The 26,761-nt window shown below is 40.6% G+C and overlaps 1 protein-coding gene across 1 annotated transcript in view; it reads right to left on the reverse strand.

The window, feature by feature from the left end:
- LOC311515404 (sodium channel protein type 5 subunit alpha-like) overlaps positions 1 to 26,761 on the reverse strand; it is a 319,354-nt gene that overhangs the window by 47,144 nt on the left and 245,449 nt on the right. Inside the window, exons 20-21 of the mRNA XM_084618414.1 lie at positions 20,539 to 20,693; positions 18,059 to 18,232 (exon numbers count right to left, since the gene is read on the reverse strand). Coding sequence (XP_084474540.1) covers positions 18,059 to 18,232; positions 20,539 to 20,693 — 329 coding nt within the window. The remainder of the gene's footprint in view (positions 1 to 18,058; positions 18,233 to 20,538; positions 20,694 to 26,761) is intronic.

Genomic DNA, 26,761 nt, shown 5'->3' on the forward strand with positions numbered 1-26,761 from the left:
TTAGTAATATACATACACATCATTTCTGGTCATGAAATCTTCCTGCACCCCAGTGATTTGAATGGGAAATTTTATAGAATGATGTCTCACTGAGGTCATCTGAGTTAACTAGTAGATTTGTATGTATTGGAACAGAGGACCACATCTCTGTTTTGTAAGCCACCCTCAAGGACCTAAAAATGTATTACCTCAAAATAATTTACATAGGTTCACTAGACCTGCCCTTTTAAGAACTAGAATCAATTTTCTAGTTTGAGAAAAGCAGTGGTTCTCAACCAGGGGTACACATACCCCTGAGGGTACATCAAGTCATCTAGATCTTTGCCTGGTTTTACACCAGCTACATAAAAAGCACTAACAAAGTCAGTACAAACTAAATTTTCATACAGACAATGACTTGTTTATACTGCTCTATATACTATACACTGAAATGTAAGTACAATATTTATATTCCAATCTATTTATTTTATAATATATGGTAAAAATGAGTAAGTCAGCAATTTTTCAACAATACTGTGCTGTGACTCTTTTGTATTTTCTGTCTGATTTTGTAAGCAAGTAATTTTTAGGAGAGGTGAAACGTGGAGGTACGCAAGACAAATCAGACTCCTTAAAGGGGTACAGTAGTCTGGAAAGGTTGAGAGCCACTGGAGTAAAGCATAACAGTCCAGTGGTATTGAAAATGAGAGTCCAAGTGGTATACTTGCTTTTTTTATTTATTTTTGTCCAGATTAACCCCAAGTGGTAGGCCAAAGCATGGACTTTGAGTAATCCCAGTGAACAGTACCACACTGGTGTGGAGATTAGTCTAGGCATTATTAACAATTCTGCCTCTATGGTATCCCAGGTCTGATATAAAACCCACTGAAGACAATGGAAGTCTTTTCATTCATTTCAGTGGGCTTGTCAGGCCCTCAGCATGCATGTCCTGGAGATTTGTATGTGTCTGCAATACTCTGCACAACGGCCAACCTCATATTTTAGGATTAGATGATGTGATGACTGCTTCCTTTCTTGGGACACATAGCGCATTCTTATGCAACCAGAGGTGTATTTTCTGCCATTTGAATCCACTGATGCTATTATTCAAATGTTTAAAAAGAATGGAGTTAGGGATTTCCAAAGGGAGCATGGTAACTAGTCTGGGTACTTTTTCACCTGAGTAGTCTCACTGACTGCAATGCTCTTGTTCCTAAATGCTCACGAGCATGGATAAGAGTTGCACAGACTAGCCTTTTTAAAAAATAAAACACCATGTTTTTATGTACAAGAAGAGCCATGTCCCATTTTGATATTCAGAGTAGAATACCTCCCAGACCTTTTCATATTATTTGTTTTGCTCCTCAGCAGAAAATGAAGCTGTTGGTAACAGCTATATCTTGCTTTTTATTGTAGTCCCCAATTCCTGCTCTTAATGGGGCTAATGAAATCTGTGATATACAAGATCAGTTTAAATAAATTCATCAGTAAGTTGTGTATTTTGCTACTAGAAATCAGAGAGTGGTACCTGCACCTTCAAAAACTTCTAGATCTATATCATTCCAAAGACACCATCTAAGTTTCTAGTGTTCATCTTCATTCTCTTCAAGGCCAGCAGTTTCATGTTAGTGTGCCTATGTAACACAGAGCCCAATACTGTGAGCTAATGTTGAACCCCAGCTGAAGTCAATGGTGGTTGGGGGTACTTAGTGCCTCACAGAAAGCACTCACCAAGTCACCATCATGGATACTTGAGCCCCAAGAAAGAAACAATAGTCTGGTTAAAGCCATACCAGACCAGAAGCATGAAGAAGTGGGTTCTAGCCCTGGTTCTGCTGGATATTTCATATGTAGTGTTGTGTATTTGACCAGCCCAAAAATAGTCAAATATTTTAAAGCACTAACTTATTAAAACAGTAACAAAAAAGGTTAAGACTTTATGGTCTCCAATAGGCTTAAATATGTACTGATGTCCAACAACCCTCCTTAATGAGCATTAATTCCATTATACCTTATTTTTTTTAAAAGGCATCAACCTACCTTCAGATTCTGGAAGTACAATTCATACCACTTAGACATCTAGCTACTTGCTTGCAAGATGCAAATCAGCTAATTAGATATCTAAGTGCTTTCAATTAAGGACACAAAGGAGGAAAAGTAGTCTTGTAGTTATACAGCATTAGATGGGAACTCTGGCGGTCTAGATTCAATTGCCAACTCTACTACAGATTTCCTTGAACAAATTGCCATCTCTCTGTGCCTTACCTCCTTGTCAGTAAAATATTTAGACTCTAAGCTCTGTGGGGCAGTTACTTTAAAAAAAATTTGTACAGAACCTAGCATAGCAGGGTCCTGGTCCATGACTGGAGATCCTAGGCACTACAGCAACATAAATAAATAAATGATTTCCCTAACAGACAGGCTGTTGTGAAGAGAAATTCATTCCTGATTTTAAGGTATTTACCGATATTACAATGTTATGGGCCATGCGAGTACCTAGATAGAATTTTTTGTCCACAATTATTTGTAAAATCAGAGACCACTTCTCAAAAATCAGATCCAAAACATTTTAAATGAAGCAATTCAACAAATTAGGAGTGTGGATGGGTTTTCCCCCCCCCAAAACACTTTTACTTGTGCTGTTTTCATTTCCCCCCATAATACTCAAACCAAGGCCAGGAAGCTTTCGTATTAATATTCCATGTCCTCAGTTGCTTCACTATTTATCATTGGTGCACTTGTCAAGGGAATGTTTCCTTTTGAGAGGACAGCCTTGTAAATAGCATATGTCACTCCTGTTGGTTTAAATGCTTTTAAATAAATCATTTCTGCACTCTAATTGCTTCCTACTGTTTTTCAGAAGACGGTCCTTACATCTATCTGTTCTCTTAATCTCTGTCACTTCCTTTACACCTGTTCAGGCTTTTCTAACAGCTCCAGTGAATTCCCAAGGCAGATGGCTGGGAATCAAAAATCAAAGCTCAGCTAATTTCTGAGGGCAAGCCTAATGGTCTTTCACTGTGAGATCACACACTGCTAGATTGGGAAGAGCTCAGCCATCTTATCAATTTGCAGTTTTCCCAAATAAACATTTTCAGATATGTTGTCAGCCCCCTCAAATCTACCCTCTCTCTTTCAAACACATCTTGTTACCACACACAACCAACTCCACATGGGGAGAGGAAGAATATGAGGCAATTTCTAGAACCATGTGGCACCTCCTGATCTGCCAAACATTGACACACAGGGTCAGATACTTTCTTAGATGACATCTCTGCAATCCCTGTGAGTTTTATAGTGGTTGGCACCTGTGAAATAGGGAGAGAAGCTGATTCAGAAAGTCTGATTTCACATCTGGACATAGCTTACAGTTGAAGAATGTTCTCACGTGTAAGTTATTGTCAGTACAGTAACAAGCTTGATTTCCAAAGCGTGGCTTAACTTTAAAAAAACAAAGATATTTTTCAAAAAAGATCTGCAGGAAAATGGACCAATTAATTCCCTGGCAATCTCATTGGAACTGAGCACTGTTGTCAGGAGAAGGAGGAGGTATTCTTTATTATTATTTCAAATTTGAATACAGTATTAGAGTGCCAGAAGTATGCAGTGTGATTGCTGAGAGAATACAGACAACCACTTATTTGGGGAGTTTACAGTCTGGGGACTCAAATTTAGAATATGCTGAGCACACTGAATTTCCATTGAAACTAGTGGGAGTTGAGGGTCCTGGGCATCTCTTGGGAACACTTAACTCCAGCAGGATCCTAATTTACTTTACACATGGCACGATGTAAGAAGAGATAAGATTAGTCAAATGGGGAAGTTTTCACATGAGAAGGCTCCGAAATTGCATGTTTTCTCAATCTATGTATCATGTTAGTTTTCCTCTTTTTTTTTTAACTTAGAATTTCTAAGGTTGATATGGGAAACATAAGCCTCCCATGTAGAAAATCACCTACTCTTAGGCAAAGTCTCTAAAATTTTGAGTTATGTGTTAAGATTCTAGAGTATTGGATATGCCAGTTCTGAGGGTGAATTTGTTCAGCACTGAGTGGTCCCAAAATGTGTCTGCCACCTATATAATCAGGTACATTATATGTAATATTTTGTTACATTCAAATAAACCTCACGGAACACTCTATTTTTGCATGGCAAATATGAGAATACTGTTTCTACGCTTCTGCCAAGAAATGCATCTCAAAAGAAGTCACAATGCAGAACAAACAAGGATGGAATATTGACTTTATTGTGTCTTTTGACCCTCACTTTTGCTTTCTCTAGTGCAAACCACCTGCAAGTCTGACACTGTGGCCATTCCATTGGTGAAATTCACCCGTGCGGTGGGCCAGCTCAAGGCCTATGTAGTACACAGGCACAGTTGCCAAGTTTTGTGCCACTCCCTGTGTGATATGTCTCACCAGTGAGGTCACTTATTTCCTCCTCAGGCTGCCCATTAGCAGCAAGACAGGCATGGGGGAGGCAGAAACCTATCTATCCCTCCCCACAGGAGGGGGTGGATACCATCGGGGTGACGGTAGAGCCTAGAGAACATGCTATTGAGGGATTCAGGGACTAACTGAGGAGGAAGAGGTCTGGGGGCTTGTTCAAGGAGAGGGCAGAGGAAATGACAAGAGAGCCTGAGGTACCCAGGGATGGGCAGTGGCAGATTTGGATACTGGGTGAGGCCTGGAGTAGGCTCCATTATTCTGCCCCCAACCCTATTGCTACAGCCTGCTCCCTTTTGTTCACATCCTCATACCTGGTCACCGCCAAATGTCCTTGCTCCCCTGGTGCCACCACAGCTTGTCCCTGCCCCCACCTCCATCCTAACCCTGCCCCCTTCCTGCACTCCCTCCCCTGGCTTTTCTCTGTACCTCCCAGCCAGGGAGTCACTTGTGCAGCCCACCGATTCCTCTTTCTCTTCCATGCCACCAGTTTTATGCTGACTGGGAACCAGCAAGGTGAACGCTGAGAGCAGTGGAGAGATGCTCTGACTGCCCCTGCCCCTGTGCTGGTGCTCAGTGTCAGAGCATCTCTGATGGCCGCGAGGAGTAATTGTAGGATAATTCTGCTCAATCCCTGTGGGATGCACAGGATTCTAGCAGGGCTGCCAAATGTGTGGGTGTCATGCCCAGTGCATTAAACTTGTCAGACCTGCTTCAATCCCACTTTATCCCTGAAAATAGGTTCTAAGTGCTGCACAGGTCTCATGCTGGCCCTTTGTTTCTGGGTGAATTTAACTGGTATAAGGAACTTCCATTACGTTCAACGATCATCCCATCAACTGATCAGCTGCAAGATTAGGCATTTGTGCATTCAAACAGCAGAAAGTCTGCATGCCCATGTGAGGGGCATTTTCTTTTAAATAAGGAATACTTATTAAAAAGTCATTGAAACTAGGTCCCACAGTTCACTAAGATTGGCAAGTCCATGGGGAACTGTGCCTTCTGCCACTGATTGTTTTACTATCCTCCCAACCCACCGTTTGTCTGTTTCGTTCACTTGCTGATGCACCTCGTGGTGCCTTCACTAGTAAAAGAAATGTGTTCTTACCACGTTAGTTAACATGTGGAAACTAACAGGTAAAATCCTGGTGAAGAGAAGGCAGTCTGTAGTTTTCACATGAGTTAGCAAGTTGAGGGGGAGTCTAGGTTTCACCTTAACCTGTTAACACACCTTAAAAGTGCAGGTTTCAGAGTGGTAGCCGTGTTAGTCTGTGTTAGCAAAAACAATGAGGAGTCCTTGTGGCACCTTAGAGACGAATAAATTTATTTGGGCATAAGCTTTCGTGGGCTACAACCCACTTCATCAGATGCATGGAGTGGAAAATACAGAAGCAGGTATAAATACATGAAAAGATGTGAATTGCCTTACCAAGTGTGAGCTCAGTCTAACGAGACAATTCAATTGACAGCAGGATAGCAAGGGAGGAAAAATAACTTTTGAACTGGTAATGAGAGTGGCCCATTTCAGGCAGTTGACAAGAAGGTGTGAGTAATAGTAGGAGGAAATTAGTATTGGGGAAATTAGGTTTAGGTTTTGTAATGACCCCACCACCCCCAGTCTTTATTCAGGCCATCAGATTAGGAAAAGGTCTATTTTTTTTCTTCAGCTCCCTGCATTGTCATCACACTGTTCTTGTGTGCTTTTCATAACAAAGGTGAGATGAAATTCAGCACATGATTTTTAGATATTTTCCAAACAATACAAACAGGGTTTTACTGCTTTTTGGGAACAACTGATTACAGCAGATTGTGCAATTACTAGCAAAGCAAACAGAAATCACCTCACTAATCAACAGGGAATACAAATGTAGAAAATTAAAGTAATCACAAGCCATCAATATTTACCTCAGATAAGTTTTTACTTGTCACTTAAAAACAATCAAACACAAGGGCACAATTCAATTCAGTTCTTGATCTGGGGATTGCCGAGTAGCAAGATTTGCTAGTTTCAAATTGCTAATCTCAAAACCGAGGATTGTTAGATTTTTAATGCAAGCAGTCAGACATTCCTTCTAAGTTTAATGTAGAAATCTTAGAACAGAGCATTTCCAACAAACTAATTGGGAAAGTCATGCTTTGTATCTGATTTCAGCACTCTGTGGAAAATGATGCTTCACTTAGTGACTGAACACCTGTGAGCAGCTCTCAAACTAATACACAGGAAGTTGTCCCCAAAGGAATACAAGTCTCTAAGTACAAGCAAATCTGATCACAGCCAATGGCAACAGCACATTCTGTTACATCTCCATTCACAAAGAAGTGGGATAATCCTCCTGATACAATTTGCTGGCCAGGAGACATAGTAAAACATTATTTCACTTCCACAAGAGCAACTACAAAATCCCAACTAGTGGACCCTATCTGAGTAGCTGACAGCCTGAGTAATCTTGCTGGTTAGCATCTGGCAACAGAGTCAAGTCTCTTTCTCTTTATAGGGTTTTCAAACCATTTTGTAGTTCACTCCAGTTCTGAGCAATATCTGGTGCTATAGTAGCAGAACAGGTTCTCTGAGAAGTGGGGGTGGGACAAACACAATCTTCTCTTCTAGAGTTTCAGTAGGTGACAGTCAGAGGGACAAGGGAAGATGTATGGGTCAAGACCTGTGCATTAGATCTCTTTTTTTTGCATACTAGGTAGGAAGTGTTGGGACCTATGTTGCAGATGACTGTCAATACCTCTAGAAGGAAAAGAACAAGATGCCAGTTTTTCTTGAGAAGGTGATATTTAGACACTTGCTCAAGAAAATGTAGTTATAGAGTCATAGAGTTGAAGGCCAGAAGGGACCACCAGATCTTCTAGTTCGACCTCCTCTATACCACAGGCAACCACCACCACTACCACCCAGCATCCGCACAGTAAACCCAACAATCCAAATTAGACCAAAGTGTTACAGCCCACAAGAGACTAAAGTATTATGTGCCACAAAAAAAGAATAGGAGGAACCGAGGTACACCAATGCCTGAGGCCCTCGCAGTGGCAGAGAAACGATTGAGATATAGCCTGATAATCCTGGCAAGTGACCTACACCTCATGCTGCAGAGGAAGGTGAAAAACTTTCAAGGTCACTGCCAATCTGACCTGGGGGGAAATTCCTTCCCAACCTCACATATGACAAAGAGTTGGACCCTAAACATGTGAGCAAGAACCAGCCACCTAAGCTCATGAGAGACAGAACACTCAGTGCCACCTCAGAACACTAGCCCGCTCCATTCAGTGTCCCATCTCCAGATGTGCCCATCTTTGATGCTTCAGAGGAAGGAGAGCAAAAAACAAAACAAACCCCCCACACACACCTCAGAATACATTGGAGGAAAAATAAACCCCTTTCTGACTGTTCCCTAAATGTGTTTACAGAGCCCAATCATATCCCCTCTCAGCCTTCTTTTGGCTAGGCTAAACAAGCCAAGCTTTTCCAGTCTCTTCTCAAAAGACAGACCTTCCATTCTCCTAATCATCCTCTTTTCTACACCAGATCTAGTTTAAACTCATCTTTCTTGAACATGGGTGACCAGAATTGTATACCATATTCCATATGGGGACTTACCAGTGCCTTGTACAATGGCATTAATACTTCTCTGTCTCTACTGGAAATGCCTGATACATCCTAGGTATCTTAGGATTCCTTATCTTTCTTACACAATGACTTGATGACATTCTGAAATCAAAAAGGCATTTGCCTTTTTCCGTTACATCACATTGGTAGCTCATCAACATCCCATGATCGAACAACACACCAGGGTTTCTCTCCTCCGTTGCTTCCAACGCATGAGTCCCCTGCTTATAGCAGGAATTCTTATGATTAGACTCTAAGTGCATGGCCTTAAATTATGTACTATTGAATTTCATCCCATTTCTGTTACTCAGGTCTTCAAGGTTAGCCAGATCTTATTGACGATGCCTCCCAACTTTGTGTCATCAGCAAATTTCATTAGCGGGCTGCTACTTTTTGTGCCAAGTCATTAATAAAAATAACTGAGTAAGATTGGTCCCAAAACCAATCCTTCAGAAACTCCACTAGTCACCTCCCATTCCGATAATTCACCTTTTAGCACAACCCATTGCCTTCTCCCTTTTAGCCAGTTCCTTATCCACAATTCTTGTATTGATCCCCCATCTTCCTTAATTTAAGTAATAATTTCCCATGTGGCACAGTGTCAAATGCTTTCCTCAAGTCCAAGTATATTAGATCTACTGCTTCCCCTTACCTAAAAAAATCACTTATTTTTTCAAAGGAGAAAATGAGGTTAGTCTGGCATAATATACCTTTGGTAAATCCATGTTGCATTACATCTCCCCTTCACAATTTGTTCCAAAGTCTTGCATAATACTGAGGTTAAACTAACAGGTTTGTAATTGCTGGATCACTACCCTACTCAGTCTTAAATATAGATACAACATTATCTATCCTCTAGTTATAAGGTACTACCCCCAAATAAATACATATATTAAATCCTTGCTACTGGACTAGCAATTTCATGTGCCAGTTTTCCAGTATTCTGGGATGGAAATTATCCTGTCCCCCTGATGTGAGTACATTAAACTCTAAGATTTTTTTTTCCACCTCAGATGTGGTAATTTCCATTTCTGTACATTCATTTCCAATAACCAACCTGCCTTCATGCCCTTGGTCCATATTATCATCCTTACTGAAAACTGAGGCAAAGTATTTATTTAGTTTTGGACCCACACTGAGATTACCTTTAATCTCCTTCCCATTCATTCATCTCTGACTGAGGCAGTCTCTCCAACTATCACTTGTCTCAGAAAAAAAGAACAAGGTGTATATCTGGCACCTTAGAGACTAACAAATTTATTTGAGCATAAGCATTCGTGGGCTAAAACCCACTTCATCAGATGCATGCAATAGAAAATACAGTAGTAAGATATATATATATATATATACATACACACACACACACACAGAGAACATGAAAAAATGGGTGTTGCCATACCCACTATAATGAGAATGATCAGTTAAGGTGAGCTATTATCAGCAGGAGAAAAAAAAACAAAAAAACCTTTTGTAGTAATAACCATCAATGCCCCTCTGCCATGTACATTGGCCAAACCAGACAGTCTCTATGTAAAAAAATAAATGAACACAAATCAGATGTCAAGAATTATAACATTCAAAAACCAGTTGGAGAACACTTCAATCTCCCTGGTCACTCGATTACAGGCCTAAAAGTGGCAATACTACAACAAAAAAAACTTCAAAAACAGACTCCAACGAGAAATTGCTGAATTGGAATTAATTTGCAAACTGGACACCATGAAATTAGGCTTGAATAAAGATTGGGAGTGGATGGGTCATTACACAAAGTAAAACTATTTCCCCATGCTTATTTTTCCCCCCTACTGTTACTCACACCTTCTTGTCAACTGTTGGAAATGGGCCATTCTGATCATCACTACAAAGATTTTTTGTGTGTTTTTTTTCTCCTGCTGATAATAGCTCACCTTAACTAATGCCACAAGTACTCCTTGTTCTTTTTGCTGATACAGACTAACACAGCTACCACTCTGAAACTTGTCTCAGACAGAAATTTGTGGAGAAAGACATCTTTGTCTACACTCAATTTGTTTTAAGCCAGGGCATAAAACACAGCAGTGGACAACTGACGAATGTCTTGGAATGAGCTTCCCATTGATACAACTGATCCTGCAGGCTCTGGATGCTGCTGCCATTTGGACTCTTTAATGAAGAAGCTGGTGCCACATTTCCCAGTCAACATCGCAAAGCTGAATAAAGGGTGTGGAGATCACGCCTGGTGGAAGCTGGTTCTAAACTGGCTGCCTGAGTCAACCATCAGGATTCTTTCATTTTCTTACACAATGACTTGATGACATTCTGAAGTCAAACCCATTCAGCCTTTGCTTTTGCTCTTGACAAACATGTCGTTGAAAACCCAGATTGTAGCCTCACCTTTTTCTGAGCTCCAACTTCAGTGAGCATCTCCATGGATGACGTTTGAAGGGCTGAGGAAGCACTGAGCTGGCAGTGGTCAGCACTGATGACCTGAAACAATGCCACCCTTCACCAGATGACAAACGGAGTAAGACTTCAGTCTTTTAACGCTTTGATGACTTTACACAGTTCAGAACAGAAAGCAATTTGATTGCTTCGTTATAATAAGAGCTTTTTGGTTGAATTGGGCTAATTTCGGCCCATTCACGGCTTTGATCAAAGTCAGAGGTGCACTTTTGTCAGCAGAAGCTGATGGTTCATCTCAAGTTCAGCAGTGTCTGCTGTCTGCAGTCCCATTTTCATCTGAAGAGAGGCAGGAAGTTTGGTATAGCCATCTTCCTTCAACCAAGAAAAGATCCAGATTGCAGTCCATAAGCTGAAGTCAGGGATGGCACCAGGGATTTATAACATCACATCTGAGTTGCTGAAGATAGGTGAAAGTATCATTGCACTGTGGCTGCATAGGCTCTGCCAGACCACTTAGCGCACTACTATCACCCACAATGACATTATTAAGGTGTTGTTCTGCTTCTGTTCAAAAAGGCCGATAAGGCAGACAATAGAGGTGTTAGGCTGTTGTCAGTCCCGGGAAAGTCTTCACTTCTGTGTTAACACCTCGAATCAGTAATGAACTTTGTGGCACATGTTGGGATAACTCAGTGCAGCTTTAGATCTGGTTGTTCCACTGTCAACCAGATCTTCAGTTTGAAACAGCTTTGTGAAAAGATGACTGAATTTAATAAGCCATGCACAACACTTGTTATAAAATTTAGCCTGACCTCTGATTCAGTGCATTGAGAAAGTTTGTGGGATCTGATGAGGCGATTCAGTGTACCTGGGGAGATAATGTCATTGAAAAAAGAGCTCTATAATGGAATGGAAAGTTGCGCCTGAGCCAATGGCAAACACATGGCATGGTTTCCTATCTCCCCAGGAGTTTGGCAAGGCTAGATTCTGTCACCATCATTAATTAGTTAATGGATAAGGTTGAGGAGGCAGCCATCGGTGATGTTGAGCTGAACACCATTTTGCTTCAAGATCTTGAATAAGCTGATGGAACTGTCTTGTTGGCTCAGCCTGGTGAAAGGCTGAACCTGATGGCCGATCTAGTTGGGTAAGAAGTAGTACACAATGGTCTGGTGTTTAATCCAGATGAAACTCAGTCCCTGGTCATTACCATCAAGCAACCTCTAGGTTACAACCAGATCAGTATTACCCTGTCTGGGCCAGACATCGAGCAGGTGGCAACCATCAGATGTATGGGCAGTGACACAGACCGTACTTCAGCAGCCTTTATGGGGATGTTGCAACATCAAGCTTGCTACAAAGCTGCAAATCTATAGAACGGCAGTTATACCAACTCTATTACACAGAAGTTAACTGTGGGCACTGATGAAAGCAGAAGAACATCGTACTGATGTTTTCGATTCTTGTTATCTCCATCAGCTGCTCCATATCAAGTGGCAGGACAAGATCAGAAATGAGGATATTTAAAGCCAAACCCAGCAATTGCCTCCATCAGCATGTTTGGTTTTGGTGGCTTTCTTGGTATGGATATATTATTAGAATGGAAAACCAGCAAATTCCACAATGATTGCCGCCACAGAGCTGGTGATCATGTGGGTGCCAAAATCTTCGGTGGTGTGTTAAGATTGCCAGTTATGGACATAAACTGAATATCCAGCCAGACCACCTTAATGACCTAGCTAGAGATCTAGGTGGTTCTCAATCTGCAAGGAGACCATGTCTTTTGGGATTTGCCAGGATGATGATGATGATATTACAGAAGCTGCATTGGTGATGACTGGTTGATGATCTTCTGGAGATGGATGAAGATTATTTGCTTGTGCTGATATAATAAGCTGACACAGATAGATACCATTGACTATGTGGATTTGTTGAGTGCACTGCAGATGTTTACAGAAGTTGAAAAAGTGACTATTTCTTTTTTTTTGGGCATTCCCAGAGATAGATTAGGGCAATTATTCATCTTTTCCAAAAAGTCTCTCATGAAAGGTTCTCTAGGGTACTGTTCTGTTCCCTCCTTGTACAATGTGTGCATAGATCCATTGGGGTCTCATTAGTGAGGAAGTTATTGATTGAAGTTCCCTAAGTATTTGAATGACACCAGTCTCTAGACTGTCATTTTTTTGTGTGAATCTGCTAGTGGAATGGAATGGCATATGCAGTGTCAATAAAACTTGGATTATGGATTAGAGCTAGCTGGCTGAAACTCAAACTAGGTAAGACTGAGATAATGTTACTAGATTGGTGAAAACAACTGAAAGGAACATCAAGCACTACAAAAACATACATGGTTGATGGAGTATACCTGCTCCAGTAAAAATTCACAGCATTGGGTTTTGTTGTATCTTCAGCTGTTTCTGGATGCCTACATACAGAGCTGGGCAAACACCCTCAAAAAAACCATTCACAAACGTTTATTTGAATTCCACACAGTTCCTAGCTTTGGCCATGTTCATGCTCCTTTATTAATCTGCTATGTTTGAACACGAATATTTCGATAAATTAGATGTACTCAAATCAGCAGGGCCTGATGTAATATATCCTAGAGTACTTAAGGAACTATCTGATATTATCTTTGATAATTCATGGAGGATGGGTGAGGTCCCAGAGGCCTGGAGAAGGACAAATATAGTACCTAACTTCTATACCTGGAAAGATGCTGGAACAAATTATTAATCAATTTGTAAAAGCCTAGAGGATAAAAGAGTTATAAGTAATAGCAAACATGGATTTGTTGAAAACAAGTCATGCCAAACCAATCTAATTTCTTTCTTTTGATAGGGTTACTGGCCGAGTGGATGTCACATTTCTTGATTTCATTAAGGCTTTTGACACAGTCCCACATGACATTCCTATAAGAACACTAGGAAAATGTGGTCAAGATGCAATTACTATATGGTGGACGCACATCTGGTTGAAAGACCATACTTAAAGAGTAGTTATCAATGGTTTGCTGTCAAACTGGGAGGATATATCCAGTGGGGTCCTGCAGGAGTTTGTCCTGTGTCCAGTTTTAATGACTTGCATAATAGAGTGGAACATATGGTTTTAAAACTTGTGGATGATATCACCCTGGGAGGGGTTGCTAGCACTTTCGAAGAGAGGATTAGAATTCAAAATGACCTTGACAAATTGGAGAATTGGTTTGAAATCAACAAAATGGAATTCAATGAAGGCAAGTGCAAAGTACTACACTTGGGAAGAAAAAAAAATCAAATGAACATCTACAAAATGGGTAATAACTGGCTATGCAGTAGTACTGCTGAAAAGGATCTGGGGGTTATAGGGAATCACAAATTGAATGTGAGCCAGCAATGTGATGAAGTTGCAAAAAAAGGCTATTCTCTGATGTATTAATAGGAGTGTCATATGTCATACGTCTTGGAGGTAACTGTCTGCTCTACTCTGCAGTGGTGAGGCCTCTGCTGGAGTACTGTGTCCAGTTCTGGGTGCCACACTTTAAGAAAGATATGGACAAACTGGAATGAGTGCAGAGGAGAGCAAGAAAAAGGATACAAGGTGTAGAAAACCTGACCTATGAGGAAAGGTTAAAAAGACTGGGAATGTTTAATCTTGGGAAAAGAAGACTGAGGAGGGACCTGATAGCCGTCAAATATATTTATTAAGGGCTGTTATAAAGAGGACATTGATCAGCTGTTCTCCACATCCACTGAAGGTAGGACAAGAAGTAATGGGCTTAATCTGCAGCACTGGATACTGGATATTTTAGATATTAAAAAAAACTTTCTAATTATAAAGATAGTTAAGCATTGGAACAGGCTTCAAAGGGAAATTACAGAATCCCTATCATTGGAGGTTTTTAAGAACATGTTAGACAACCAGTTGTCAAGGATGGTCTAGGTGTATGTGCTCCAGCCTCAGTAAGGGATGCTGGACTAGATGATCTCTTGAGGTCCCTTCCATTCCTACTGTTCTATGATTCTAAGTTTTTGTTTGTATAAATGGCTATTCTTTGTGTGAGTGTATGTATATACATCCGAACAAGGGTAATTGCGCATTAACACTGTTTCTAACTGGTGCAAATGAAAATGATATTCACACCTATTCAAGCTTCAGACCTTTTACAATCTCTGAATATATTCCTAGTTGAGAACAACTGTGAGTTTACACTGGCCATCATCCTGCAGCATCTGCACACAGAAATCCATGTTCACTGTAAATTGACTGCATTAGATTTGTCTTTAGTAGAACACTTGCAAACGATGTAGGTGTATCCAGTATTTAAGTAGACTCCTGGAAAGTTCCTTCCCACCAGTCCTACTGAGTGTGCTTTTTGGTCATTTTCCCCAACAAATCTGTTGCTATGCTGTTAACATGGTCTTATTGTATTGCAATGTGTTTTAAAACCCTTTTTAATTTTTTTATTTGTTAAATTGGCACACTCCTTTGAGATGTTTTGAGGCCCATTATCAGAGATCACCCTTCAGGATTCTATATCTGGCAAAAATAGCCTCAAGTATATGGATTAATGTAGAATTTTTGGTATCCAGGCTTTGATATCCAGAATCTAGATCCAAAATTACTAATCCATAATTATGAGACAGTCATTGCTCTTCCACGGGCACAAATCAGTGTCAAAGGTCTGTCACAGAGCTGAATAAGTACCTCAAAAACATTCCACAAATATTTGCTTAAATAATGAATGGGACATGATATACATCCCCTTTTTGTTCTTATATTTAGATTCTAGTGAGCTAATTTCCTAGCAGAAATGTTTGTAGAAATAGAATTTTAAATGAATATCAGTGAATATTTGCTGAAAGAAAATTCTGAACTGGTTGTGTAAGTATTGGAAAATTGATTGTAAGAGTTACATTAGTACAACCAGAAAACACAGATGATACCATGTGACTGACATCTCCAATGAAAAAATCAGCCAGCACAGCTTGAATTTTGAATATTAACAATAAACTGCTTATGAGCAATTGGGAAATCAAGAATTAAGTGATTAATTCTGAATAACAAGTACAACTGAGAAAGTCAGACAAATGGCTCATCTATTTCTTTTTGGAACAGTTAATTCATCCTTTCAGTCCCCAATTCAGTTCAGTGGCAGTAGATTTGGTTCTCAAAGGACAGAAGAAATTAAAATTAAAAGGAAAAAATTGCATAGGAAAATCAGAGTCATACAGCGAGGGTAAACAATATAGGTTGGAGAGGAGCATCTTGTTAAAACCTTCAAAAAAATAGTGCAGGACTGTCATAAACATCATTGGAAAATGAGTTGGGGATCAGAAAGAGGTAAGAGGACAAGCTGCCAACTGGGAACTCTATAGACAAGTGACTTCCTTGGGTCAGTTAAGTAACTTGACTGTCTCAAGTAAGAGGCAATTTTTGGTTAACTAAATGGATTTGCAAAAGCAAAACTTAAAATATATTTTAAGACACCAAAATGTCTAGATCACCAGAAAGACTTGAGAGTAACTGTTCAGTGTGACATACTGTTATATGTACAAACCCCATTATTCAAAGGGAGATCTGTACATAGACTTTCTAGGTCAGATGCTGACTTTGGATTCACAAGTAACTCTTATTAAATGAGAGGTTTACACATGGAGGACAGAATTTTGACTTGGGCACTCAGTTTTACTCCCTTTGGCATTAATTAAATGCTACACATGTAACACTATAATAAGTATATATTTATAACAACTGTGAAACTCACTTGAAACTGTTTATAATGAAGCTGCATTAAAGCTCCAAATTGTTCCAATGCATTCAGTGTGCAAATTGAAATTCTTCTTACTAAGACCCTGTGTTTATAGTAGTGATAATACTCAGCACTCATGTGGTACTTCCTATTTTCCAAAGCACTTTACAAATATTGACTTCTGTAATTAAACCTCTGAATGCCCATGAAGAATTATAGGTAATTTCTGTTATCCCCATTCCGCAGATGGCAAAACCAAGGCAGAAATGTTATGTGACTTGACCAAATCCACAGATGGGAGCCATTCTCAGGATTATAACTCAGGAGTTGGTGGTCAAACTAATCTTGTGGTCAAACCATTAAACCATGTCTTGCTCTGTCATTGAAGCTATTCTGTGAAAAATAAATGCATTCTCTTTAAGAGGTTTCTCAGAATATATAGGAGGAAGAGAGAGAGGTATAATTTAATGAACTTGATGAAATTTATTAAAGCTCTTGGGAAGCCCTGATCAAGCAATGCATGTAAGCACCTTCATAACATTAAACATGTGAGTAGCCCAATGAAGTGCTTTCTTGGATTGGAGTCAAAGAAATTACAGCTATCCCTAGACACAAGGTTCTGGTGTAAAATGGAAAAACAGCATTTGTTAAAAGTAAATAAATGACATGTGTGTAGAGCTTCATCAGCCTTAGACTCAAATATGTCAAGCTAGTAAAAGCGCCAAGGAGATAATTGTGACAATTAACCCATTTTTGATACAATCTAATTAAAAATTCCTGCACATCTGTAAAAAAACAGAAGCCTTGGCCCAGTGTATTTAGTCTTTAGTGAATTCACCACCCATGTTCATCAGCTGCCAGATATGGGCTCAAAGCCCACATCCAAGCACTCTGGTACTTTGGGATCTACATGGTTTGCAGCTGGTCCTTATCTGTACCAGCACCCAAAGACCCTGAACTTGGCGGGAAGAAAGGGTAAAAATCTGGATCTATCATTCTTGTAGCGTGGGCTTGCCTTTATTCGGCCTTGCTGTCTAGTTTTAAGGATTTCCCTGTCAGGAAAACTAAGAATGGCAAATTTCAATATCTGAAGGCATGAGGGAATCAGATTCTTTTGTAAGACTTTGAACTGGAGAAGCCACTTTCAGTCCTAAAAAACTTTTCATGCCTTCATCTCCTGGACTCCTTCACTGGTAAATACTTGGGAGATGGTACTGGACATGTTGTTATGTACCTCTGGCAGCCTCCCTAGGAAACCATGCCAGGGGATAGCTTCTCTAATCTGCTGAAAGCCTAGTGGGCTGAGGTCATGTGCCGCACAGTCAGAGGTAACCAGACCTGGTGCGAGCCTGGAGTGTGGAATGAGATAGGAAATGCTAAGAGACAGAGTGAGTTCTTATGACTGAAAATGAAGTGTGACTTAAATTAGCACAGTAACACCTCTGCGTAATGATACAAAGCTGCTTTTCATTTTGGCACCCTGGTTGCCAGAGGATGCTCAATGACATACCAAGCCTTGCATTTTACATCTAGGTTCATGTAAGATTGTTTCTTACCCTCAGAACGATGCCTGTCATTTTACAAGTGCAAGTACTGGCAGACCTAACAGGACAGAGAGGGAGCCTGGTTAACATTAACAGATGAAGGTCATTTTATTTATGCCAATAAAGTAGAAAGGGAAATGTAGTAATATGTTTGCTATTATGCTACACTGAGATTTCTCCATGGCAAATGAATTCACATAAGTACTTCTGCTGATTGTTTCACATTGAAAGGAGCAGTTAGTCATAACAGCTTGTAAACATCTTAAGTCATCACTATGAATTTGAATGTCATCTAACTTCATCTACATTCCTGCATGGTGCATAATCAACAGAACGAACATAATATTTCAGAAGTGATACTTACATCTACAATTAGAAAGTCAAGCCAACACCAGGCATTGGTGAAATATTTCTTGAAGCCGTAAGCCACCCATTTCAGAAGCATCTCCAGGACAAAGATGTAAGTGAAAATTTTGTCAGCATATTCCAACATGGTTTTAATGTTTTTTCTCTCTTCAAGGTAAATATCTTCAAATGCCTGGAAGTACAAAGCATTGCTTTACAACTGCTCTGCAGTACTGCAGTGGAAAATGTTCATATTATAGTGCAAGTCTACAGTATTGTTTGATTTGATGTCACTTATACCAGAAGCCATAGTAAATGTATATTTTGTATTTTTAAATGTAATGAGTAACTATCTGTTTTCCTGTAGGCAATTCTTCTTGATGAAGATGCACTTAAAACTGTATCTTGGTAGCCAAGCAGAAATATTAGGATTTACACAATGCAGGTATCTTTTCTGGATAACCCGACTGTTAAATAGAAGGAAATCCTAGGCATGAAGGCTGTATTCATTTCCCTTTATTTTTATACAGCAAATTGATTTTGGGGGAGATTTTCAAAAGCATTGATGTGGCAACAGGAGTTGTGCTTCTAAATCCCTTATGCACTTTTGAAAATCTTTGTAACTGAGTGACTGCCTCCCATGCATGCCCTCGTGGCCTGAGGTGCCCTGCCTCGGTTTCCTTCTTCTTCAAGGGGCTTCTCAAATAAACTCCACACAGGCTTTTTGAGTATTAATAGCTTGTTAGGGGGTTAATTTATTACAAAACATTCCAAAACCATTTTCCAGATTTCCCCAGCACAGTCCAAACAGTATATTCAATCTGATCAAGTCAGAAGAGTTTTTACACCAGTGTTATCAATGCATTATCATATGGCCCCTTCACTCTAGGAGACCATGTTTTTTAAGGAATAGAGCATAGAGCAGGGGACAGGTAATTAGGGTGATTTCTCATTTTATTCCTTACCCTATCACTGACTGGCTATGTGACCTTGGCTAAGCTAGTTAACCCTTATTTCTAGTTTACATATCTGTACATTGGGGATAATAATACTTCTTTCCCAGGCCTGTTGATTGGTTTAGTTAACATTTGTGAAATGTTTTGAGATCCAAGGAAAAAGCGCTATGCTGCACAGAGCTAGTGCAAACTATTACTACCCCATTCAACATCTATTGAAGATATGAAATAATAGGCATGGCAAAAATAAAATAAACACATAGGGTTTTGCTCATAATTTAACTTTTTTTCCCTGAGAAAATATTTTTAAATTAACCAGATATTAAGCAGTAGGACACTGATATTTTATATTCTAAATTTACAATATTCTCTTGTGTTTGAACTGGTTTAGCAATGGAGAGCTTTTAGCACGTTGTTTCTAAATAACAAAATAAGGCCCCCATCCTGCAAAGACATCTGCGTATGCTTAACTTTACATCTGCAAGGAGTCCCGTTGACTTCAGTAGTGTTCCTCATAGGAGTAAAGTCACCCATGTGCAGAAGTGCTTGCAGGATCAGGGCCTAAATGAACAATTGCAAATGTGCTGATCTTTTTTTACCTGAACGTGGATTGTGGGGAACACAAAAGGGAAAGAAAAATTGGGGATGAATGAATGGTACAGTAATCAATTCCAAACCCAGTCCGTGTATACAGAGGCTGTATCATTGTTCCAGATACAGTAGCAAACCGGTTCATCAGCCCAATACACATAAGCCAAAAGTCGAATGCTAGCATTCAGAACAGCCAAAGATTCTCATCCTACTTTGCATAAAAGATAATTTGAGTATGGGGTGAAACCTCTGTGGCAGAGGATCCCAAAGTAGAACTCAGGGCAATAATCATCCAGCCAGAATTGATTGAGTTTGGTAATATCACATGTATGGAAGGAATAAAGGTGTAGTTCTCAATCCTTTCCATACGGTAATCCCATTTTACAACAGAAAAAATATTTTCAGATCTCTCCCTTTCCCCGCCAGCATAAGAGAAAGGGAGGGTGGGCCCGACCTTCCTGGACTGCTTCTGAACCCCGTACTCTAAGGAACATTTGGGGCACGCATTAAGAAAGAGATTCATGTCCCTCTGAGCTAGTGAAAGCCAGCAATGGGCAACCTCCCAACATTCCTTCGGAATGCAACAGTCCGGTCCTCAAGAAACCGACACGTGAGGAAGACAATCTTCACAATTACTGCTCCATCTCTGAGCTCCCCTAACTCATGTGGTGTTTGGCTGCCATTGGACTACTCATGGAGTAAAGTACTACTGCATGGGAGGAAGAGTGGAAGGGTCTGGCCTTAAGTTTTTAGTTAATATCTTTGTAAAATGTTGAGACAAGACAGTGAATTTACCAAGGGATAAGACAAGTTTTATTCCCAAACTAACCATCTTTAGGGAAATAAGCAGCAAAGGGTGAGTTTTCCTGAAGTGGAATGTAACTAGCCCATCATCTCCTTCCTTTAGATACACATACACTTTAAACCTAATGAGAGATTATGCTAAATTTACCAGTGTGCCGCTGCTTAGCAGGATCATGAATATGATGAAAGTTTCGAACCAGTTGTGCTCAACTATTCTGTAGCAGGTTTTCCTCAGCCTCCACCAAATTTTGCCTGCAAATGTTGTGGTGTCCACTGAACAGCAAGGGAAGAATCGGACACAGACTGAAAGGGGGGAAAAAAAAGAAACAGTCAAGAATATTTAATGCCCAGGGACCACCATGTGTATTTCTCAGACCTGAGAATATTAGAAAGCTCCGAGATGCTGCAAACTCTTTCCTCTTTCTTTTTTCTGTCATCCTCTTCTCCGTTTCTCCTTATCTACTCCTGCTTCTACCCCAGTACCAAAGAACGATCAAAACCACTTAAAGATGTCAGTTCTTTCTGGAGCTTCCTTCCACTAGTTTTTAATCGTGTTGGGAGTACTGGTAATGCTTTACCAGTGCTACCAGGCCTATCATGCTATGTTGTCTAGTCACAAACAGTGTAGCAGGATCGATCTAATGATTCTTGGCGGTATATTACCAGTACTCTCAATACCATTCTCAGCTTTGGTGATGGCAGATTCCTGGCATGAAGGTACCACAGAAGTTATTAATTAAAAAAAAGACAATTTGATCAAAGGGAGGTGAGGGTAGGTTGTTCCGAAGTACAAAGGTCTCAGGCCTCAGACAGAAAGTGTGGCCCAGTGGTTAGGGTACCAGCCTAGAACTCAAGAGAGCTGAGTTCAAATGTGCTCTACCACAGGTTTTCTGTGTGACTTTGGGCAAGTCACTTCGGCTTTGCCTACACTAGAAAATTAGGTCGGCATAACTATGTCACTCAGGGGTCTGAAAAATCCACACCTCTGAACAGCATAGTTAAACCCACCTATGTCCCTGTATAGACTGAAGAATTCTTCTGTCAACCTAGCTACCACCTCTCAAGGAGGTGGATTACCTCCTGTGATGAGGGAACCCTCCTTTCAACTGTAGACAAGCCCTTTGACTATCAGGGCCTCAGTTCCCTATCTGTGAAGGGGGGATAATAGTACTTCCCTACCTCATAGGGGTGTTGTGAGGATAAATACATTCAAGACTGTGAAGCACTCAGATACTAAAGAAAAGAAGGTCCATATAAGTACCTAAAATAGATACAAAGTGTAACAGGTTTGGCAATTTCCTGCAATATCCTGGACAAACCTTACTGAATGTTAAGAGTATAGCAGTAGGAATATACACTGGCCACCTGACCAGGATAATGAAAGTGACTATGAAATACTAAGGGATCTAAGGGAGGTTAGAGAGGGTACAAAACCAAAAAACTCAGTAATAATATGTGACTTCAACTATCCTCTATTGAGTGGGTAAATGTCACCTCAAGGCATGACGCAGAGATAACATTTCTAGATACCATAAACGACTGCTTCTTGGAGCAGCTAGTCCTGAAACCCACAAGGGGAAAAGCAATGCTTGATTTAGTCCTAAGCGGAGCTGAACTGCTCTGTAATAGTGACCATAATGTAATGAAATTTAGCATCCTTGTAGAGGGGGAAATACCAAAAAAACCCCAAAACTCAATCACAGTGACATTTAACTTTAAAAAGGGGAACTACACAAGAATGAAGATGCTAGTTAGACAGAAAATAAAAATAGCAGTCGCAAGGGTAAAATGCCTGCCAGCAGCATGGAGGCCACTTAAAAACACCATAATAGAGATTCAGACTAAATATATCCCCAAATCAAAAAAGACAGTTGGAGAACCAAAAAAATACCACCATGACTAACCAGCTAAGTAGTGGAGGCTGTTAGAGGCAAAAAGGCATCCTTTAAAATTTGGAAGTCAAATTCTAATCAAGAAAATAGGATGGAGTACAAACTCTGGCAAGTAAAATGTAGAAGTATAATATGGCAGCCCAAGAAAAAATGTGAGAAGCAACTAGCTAAAGATGAAAAAACTGTCAATAAGAAGCCTGCCAAACAGGCAGTGGGACCACTAGACAACAGTGGTGTTCTAGGAGCACTCAAGAAAGACAAGACCAAGACCAATGCAGAGAAGCTAAATGAATTCTTTGCATCAGTCTTCACTGCAGAGGATATGGGAGAGATACCCACATCACAGCTATTCTCCTGGGGTGACAAATCTTAAGTACTGTCCCAAATTGATGGGTCAGTAGAAGAGGTTTTAGAACAAATGGGTAAGTTAAACAGTAGTAAGTAACCAGGATCAGATGGTATTCACCAGGAGTTCTGAAGGGACTAAGAAATGAAATTACAGAACTGTAGTAACCTGTCACTGAAATTAGTCTCTGTACCAGATGACTGAAAGGTAGCTAATGTAACATCGAGTTTTAAACAGGACTCCAGAGGAGATTTTGGCAATTACAGGCTGGTGAGTCTATTGTACCAGGCAAATTGATATAAATGATTGTAAAGAATAGAATCATTGTACGCAAAGAAAAACACAAGTTGCTGGGCAAGAGTCAACACAGCTTTTGTAAAGGGATGTCATGCCTCACCGATCTATGATAATTATTTGAGGGAGTCAACAAGCATGTGGATAAGGGTGATCCAGTGAATATACTGTACTTGGATTTTCAGAATGTCTTTGATAAAGTCCCTCCTCAAAGGCTCTTATGGAAACTAAGGTCTGGTCTACAATACAGACCTATATCGGTATAACTGCATTGCTCAGGGGTGTGAAAAATCCATATCCCTGAGGAACGTACTTATCCCAGCCTAACACCCTATGTAGACAGCGCTATTTTGGCAGGAGAGCTTTTCCCACTGACATAGCTACTTCCTCTCAGGAAGGTGGTGCAGCAGCGCCGATGCAGCGTTGTAAGTGTAAATGTGCCCTAAGTAGCCATGGGATAAGAGGGAAGGTTTTCCCATGGATCAGTATCTGGTTGAAAGATAGGAAACAACAAGTAGGAATAAATGGTCAGTTTTCATCAGTGGTGGGCAACCTGCGGACCGTCAGGGTAAACTGCTGGCGGGCCGCCAGTTTGTTTACATTTGCACGGCCACCCACAGCTCCCAGTGTCCGTGGTTCATTGTTCCCGGACAATGGGAGCTACGGGGAGCAGCTGGGTGCCTGGGCAACAAAATGGTAGATGAAATTCAATGTTGATAAACACTAAGTAATGCACATTGTAAAACATAATCTCAGCTATACTTGTAAAATGATGTGGTCTAAATTAGCTGTTACTACCCAAGAAACAGATCATGGAGTCACCGTGGATAGTTTTCTGAAAACATCTGCTCAATGCACAGCAGCAATCAAAAAGGCTAACAGTATGTTAGAACTATCAGGAAAGGGAGAGAAAATTAGACAGAAAATATCGTAATACCACTACATAAATCCATGGTGCATCCACACCTGGAATATTGTGTACAGTTCTGGTCACCCCACCTCAAAAAGGCTATAGTGGAACTTGAAAAGTTTCAGAGAAGGGCAACAAGGATGGTGTAACAGGGGTGCTCACCGTGCCCCGCTGGGTTCAGCCTCCTGGCCCCGCTCCCCGATGAGTCAGGACCACTGCAAGCTGGTGCAACACCCGTGCTCTTTATTCCTGTGTCCGGTCCCCACCACCAAGCTCCAACTATTTACAGATTATTTATAGATTTGGCCTAGCACAGGCCACAGTGGCAACAGGGGAGCAGGCTCCTGGCTCCTTCTGAGCCTACTCTCCCCTCCTGGTCTCCGCCCCCCCTCCTTGGACTCACGCCCAAGCTTTTTGCCCCGGTTAACAAGGCTGGCAGGTGTGGCTAGTTTCCAGGCCAGTCCTAGCCAGTGGCCCAGCCCCAACCCATTTCCCCCGATTGGACCTGGAGTGGCAGGAGCTTATTAGGGCTTCCCCTGGAGTGCCCTGCCACAGATGGTCAATGGTATGGAATGGCTTCCATACTAGGAGAAATTAAAAAGATTAGGGCTGTTCATCTTAGAATAGAGATGACTGAGAGGGGATATGACAGAGGTCTATAAAATCATGAATGTTGCGGAAAAAGTGAATAGAGAAGTGTATTTACCTTTTCGCACAATACAAAAATCAGGGGTCACCCAATGAAATTAATAGGCAGCAAGTTAAATACAAACAAGAGGAAGTAGTTTTTCACACAATGGACAACTAACCTGTGGAACTCATTGCTATGGGATGTAGTGATGGCCAAAAGTATAACTGAGCTCAAAAAAGAACTGAGTAAGTTGAGGTAGGATAGATCTATCAATTGCTATTAGTCAAAACTGTCAGGGATTCAACCCCATCATTGGAACATCCCTAAACCTCTTACTACTAGAAGCTAGAAGTGTAAACCAGAGGTGGATCACTCCCTGTTCTGTACACTTCTCCTCAAGCACTGTTAGAGACAGAATACTGGGCAAGTTGGACCATGGTCTGACCCAGTAGGGCAGCTCTTCTGCTCTTACGTTAAATAAGTTTAAGTATCTTATGAGCTCACTCTATTAAAATGAAAATGTTTATGTATTGTTCTGGGATTGTATGTAACTTGTTTAGGAGACATGACTCATGTCTTTGGAAACGTTATGCGCTCAAATGGATTCTTTTAAACAATGGGCTGACACAAGAGTTATTTAACTTTTTCCCAGGAAATCTCTAGGTGGAGGGGAAAGCAAATGCACCTACTCCAATTAAGCAAGAACTCAGTCTTTTAACCTTTGCAAGACCTTTTGTCTATAGATCACCTGTTACATGGGGATAGATCAAAGACCTCAAAACTGTATAAAGAAGTAACTCACGGATTTGTGAGTGTTCATGTTCTGAGCAAAAGGAGTGATGGACTATTAAGCACAGGAAAACCCCTGGGTGGGATATGAAGGACTATTCACTGGCCAGAGCCCTTTTTGGAGTCAGGGGGGTGATTTCTGGTGTTGGTTCTTTCATTGCTTTAAACATGTTTTCTCTGTAATACTTTTACCTCAAGAATAAATGCGCTTGCTTAGAAAGTGCTAAAAGTGTGGTTGCTTAACTGTGGGCAACTACACTGTTTACCATCTCTGAGAAAAAAAGTAAAGCTGGCAGGCTTATGCAGTCTGACTTTGCTGGGGAATTCACAGTGTAGGCAGGAGGCTTTGCAGCCTGGAAATAATCCAGTGAAGAGGAAGAGAGACGTGTTTTCCAAGAGAGGCAATGGCTGGGGAGTCAGAAACCTAAGAATGGGTGTCCTTGCTGGACCATACAAGGGGGGAATACAGGTACAGTTGTCCTAAACTGAGACACACACAACTATCCCCATCCTTCAACACACTGGCTTTTCCTAACATTCTTGACAACTGTCTGCTATGCCAGAAAGCCTGGTGTAAAATGGGAATGGACAAACCCATCTCCCTGGTTTAAAAGCTTGTTTCTTGCGTCTTCAGGTTTGCCTTCGGTAGGAATTCATGACTGAGAGGAGCTGACCATAATTTACCTTATCTACGATAATCTGCCACCATCATGTCAACTAATTAGACTACTTAACATACAATAAGATTTCCTAGAGGAGACATGCCCTAGAAATTACTATGGTTCTGAAAAGCAAGATACAGACCCCAATTTTGCTCCCAATATTGAAGACAAAGGGACTTTTGCTACTAAGTTCAATGGAAGCATGATCAGTCCCTAAGGTAATAAAATATCATATGCCAAATCCTTCAGTAGCTAAAACATGGTGTAGGTTACTAACTTACATCTGAAGTGTAAAAGAAATGGCCAACAAGACAATTCAGGCTATCTTGCAATGTTCTGGAATGCTGTGTTACTGCATATAGAAATGATAGTCATCAAGAGATGGGAAGGAAAGGATGTACTTGGAAAGGGGGCGTCGTCAGCCATAAAAGGGACCTGCCAAGGGCATGTCAATGTGGAAAGTTCCACTAAGGTAATCCTGAAGTGGGCAGCTGTGACGTGATTGCCGTAGCCTCTTGACCATTTCAGCTTACATTCCTCCCACCTCCAAATGTCTCCAGCAAACAGAGCTCTGCACAAGCACAGCCCAGACTATTCCTTGTATAGTTTCATTCTGGTACTTGATCAATTGCAGGTCCAATTTTAAGAACATTAAATTAATAAAATATTTTAAAAGAATTTAGTGTTGGTAAAAGATGCCAGTTTGATGGTACAGGAGACTGAAGTCCTCTACCTCTTTACAGATCAGGTACAGCTTGAACGAGGGAAGGTTCTACCCCATCAAATGTTTCCTTCCTAAAGCCTTGTCTTGGGGCAAAAGGCTAGTTCAGTCTCCACAGCCATTCCA

Source organism: Lepidochelys olivacea (assembly GCF_965140295.1).
Source record: "Lepidochelys olivacea isolate rLepOli2 genome assembly, chromosome: 2".
In the NCBI taxonomy this organism is placed as follows: Eukaryota; Metazoa; Chordata; order Testudines; family Cheloniidae; genus Lepidochelys; species Lepidochelys olivacea.